The sequence below is a fragment of the Amphimedon queenslandica genome, unplaced genomic scaffold, assembly GCF_000090795.2.
Source record: "Amphimedon queenslandica unplaced genomic scaffold, v1.1 AMPQUscaffold_13350, whole genome shotgun sequence".
In the NCBI taxonomy this organism is placed as follows: domain Eukaryota; kingdom Metazoa; phylum Porifera; class Demospongiae; order Haplosclerida; family Niphatidae; genus Amphimedon; species Amphimedon queenslandica.
Window position 1 is genome coordinate 33,582 of NW_003546414.1, and position 1,563 is coordinate 35,144.

At 39.9% G+C, this 1,563-nt stretch overlaps 1 protein-coding gene across 1 annotated transcript in view; it reads left to right on the plus strand.

Moving 5' to 3' along the window:
- The first annotated feature begins 12 nt into the window (after window positions 1-12).
- Window positions 13-1,563, plus strand: part of LOC109582844 (roundabout homolog 2-like) — a 3,166-nt gene continuing 1,615 nt past the window's right edge. Inside the window, exons 1-3 of the mRNA XM_019997840.1 lie at window positions 13-165; window positions 212-526; window positions 992-1,294. Of these exons, the coding sequence (XP_019853399.1) occupies window positions 87-165; window positions 212-526; window positions 992-1,294 (697 nt within the window). The 5' untranslated portion in view covers window positions 13-86. The remainder of the gene's footprint in view (window positions 166-211; window positions 527-991; window positions 1,295-1,563) is intronic.

Genomic DNA, 1,563 nt, shown 5'->3' on the forward strand with positions numbered 1-1,563 from the left:
TCATCTCCGCATAACCTCGCGCTTTCCAAAACAATACCCGTATTTTCTGTATTATTTTCCGCGTCATCTCAAAGGCTTGTCCGAAGATGGCTCGCACGTTGGCTCTCTCTCCGCTCGTCCCTTTGCTCTGTACGTTTCTTCTACTTAGTTCTGCTAGCGGACAAGGTAAGGGATGGAGTCTTGCAGCCCTAGCTCTTCCTTAATTTTCTAGAGCCCACAGTGACTCTTCTCTCGGGGCAGACTTATCGCGGCCTTTTGAACAGCAATCTTACCATAAACGCCAGTATAGATGCTACTGGTAATGGCTCTTCACTTACTGCTGAATGGACCCTAGGCCATACAAAGCTAAGCATAAACAGCAACGAGAAGTACACTGTTATGAATGAGGTGAATCCATCCACTGCTGATGGATATGCTTCATTAACGATACTTGAGCTCGTTGAAGCGGACGCCATTGATTATACTCTAACTGTGGTGGATTCTTCTAATAGGGAAACATCAGTCACTGCTACAGTAGAAGTACAAGGTAGGATAAAATAAGAATTTTGTAAATTTATTTTATTATTATTTTTGCACCTTTGTGATGGTATTTTGATTATGCCTAAACAGCCACAGCTAAACACACACATTTATTTATTTATTTGTGATGTATCGTTTATGATATAACGCTGTCACTATAGTTTGCTTCCTATTTGCATGCCGCCTGTAAAAGAGCTTGTTGAAGTATATGAATGTGCATATGTACATCTTTGCTTCCAAATATTTACTGCATGTAACTAATACGAGAACTAATATTTCCTTCACGTACTCCTAAGTTATTTGTAACTAATACTTATAATTATACGTGTAAGCTATACTGTATTGCAATACAATCCTTCTTTCTCTCTCTTGTCTCATTTTTCATCTCGTCTCTAATTAATTCACACTTCTCTCCTATTTCTCCTTCTCTCCTAATCTTATAATTCTCTCTCTCTCTCTCTTTCTCTTTTAGTTCCACCTGCCATATTACTTTCTCCTACTAATACCACTGATATAATACTAAGCACTGTACAATTATCATGTTCCTCCAGAGGCTGGCCAGCTCCTAACATCACCTGGCTGAAAGACGGGGCTGAAATCCTTTGCTCTGACGCTATTTCCATATCAACGTTCAGAGGAGAGCGTCAAACAGTCAGTACTCTCGTCATAGGAGAACTAAAACTAGAGAATGCCGGGAGCTACCAGTGTAATGCTAGCAATGAGCTCATTATTGGAAGGAGTGTTTTGTCTGACACTGCTCTCATTACTGTTTTACGTGAGTTACACTATTGTGTGTTCATGTATAGAATGTACATGTACATAATAATGTAGATGGTCTTGTATGAGGGACTACATGTACATGATGTCTCTATTTTGTACTTCCTCCCAATCAATTTGTAGCACTATATGCACAGGTGTACGATAGTAAATACTAATTGTCATCAATTTCCTCTTATTGCTCTCTCTCTCTCTCTCTCTCTCTCTCTCTCTCTCTCTCTCTCTCTCTCTCTCTCTCTCTCTCTCTCTCTCTCTCTCTCTCTCTCT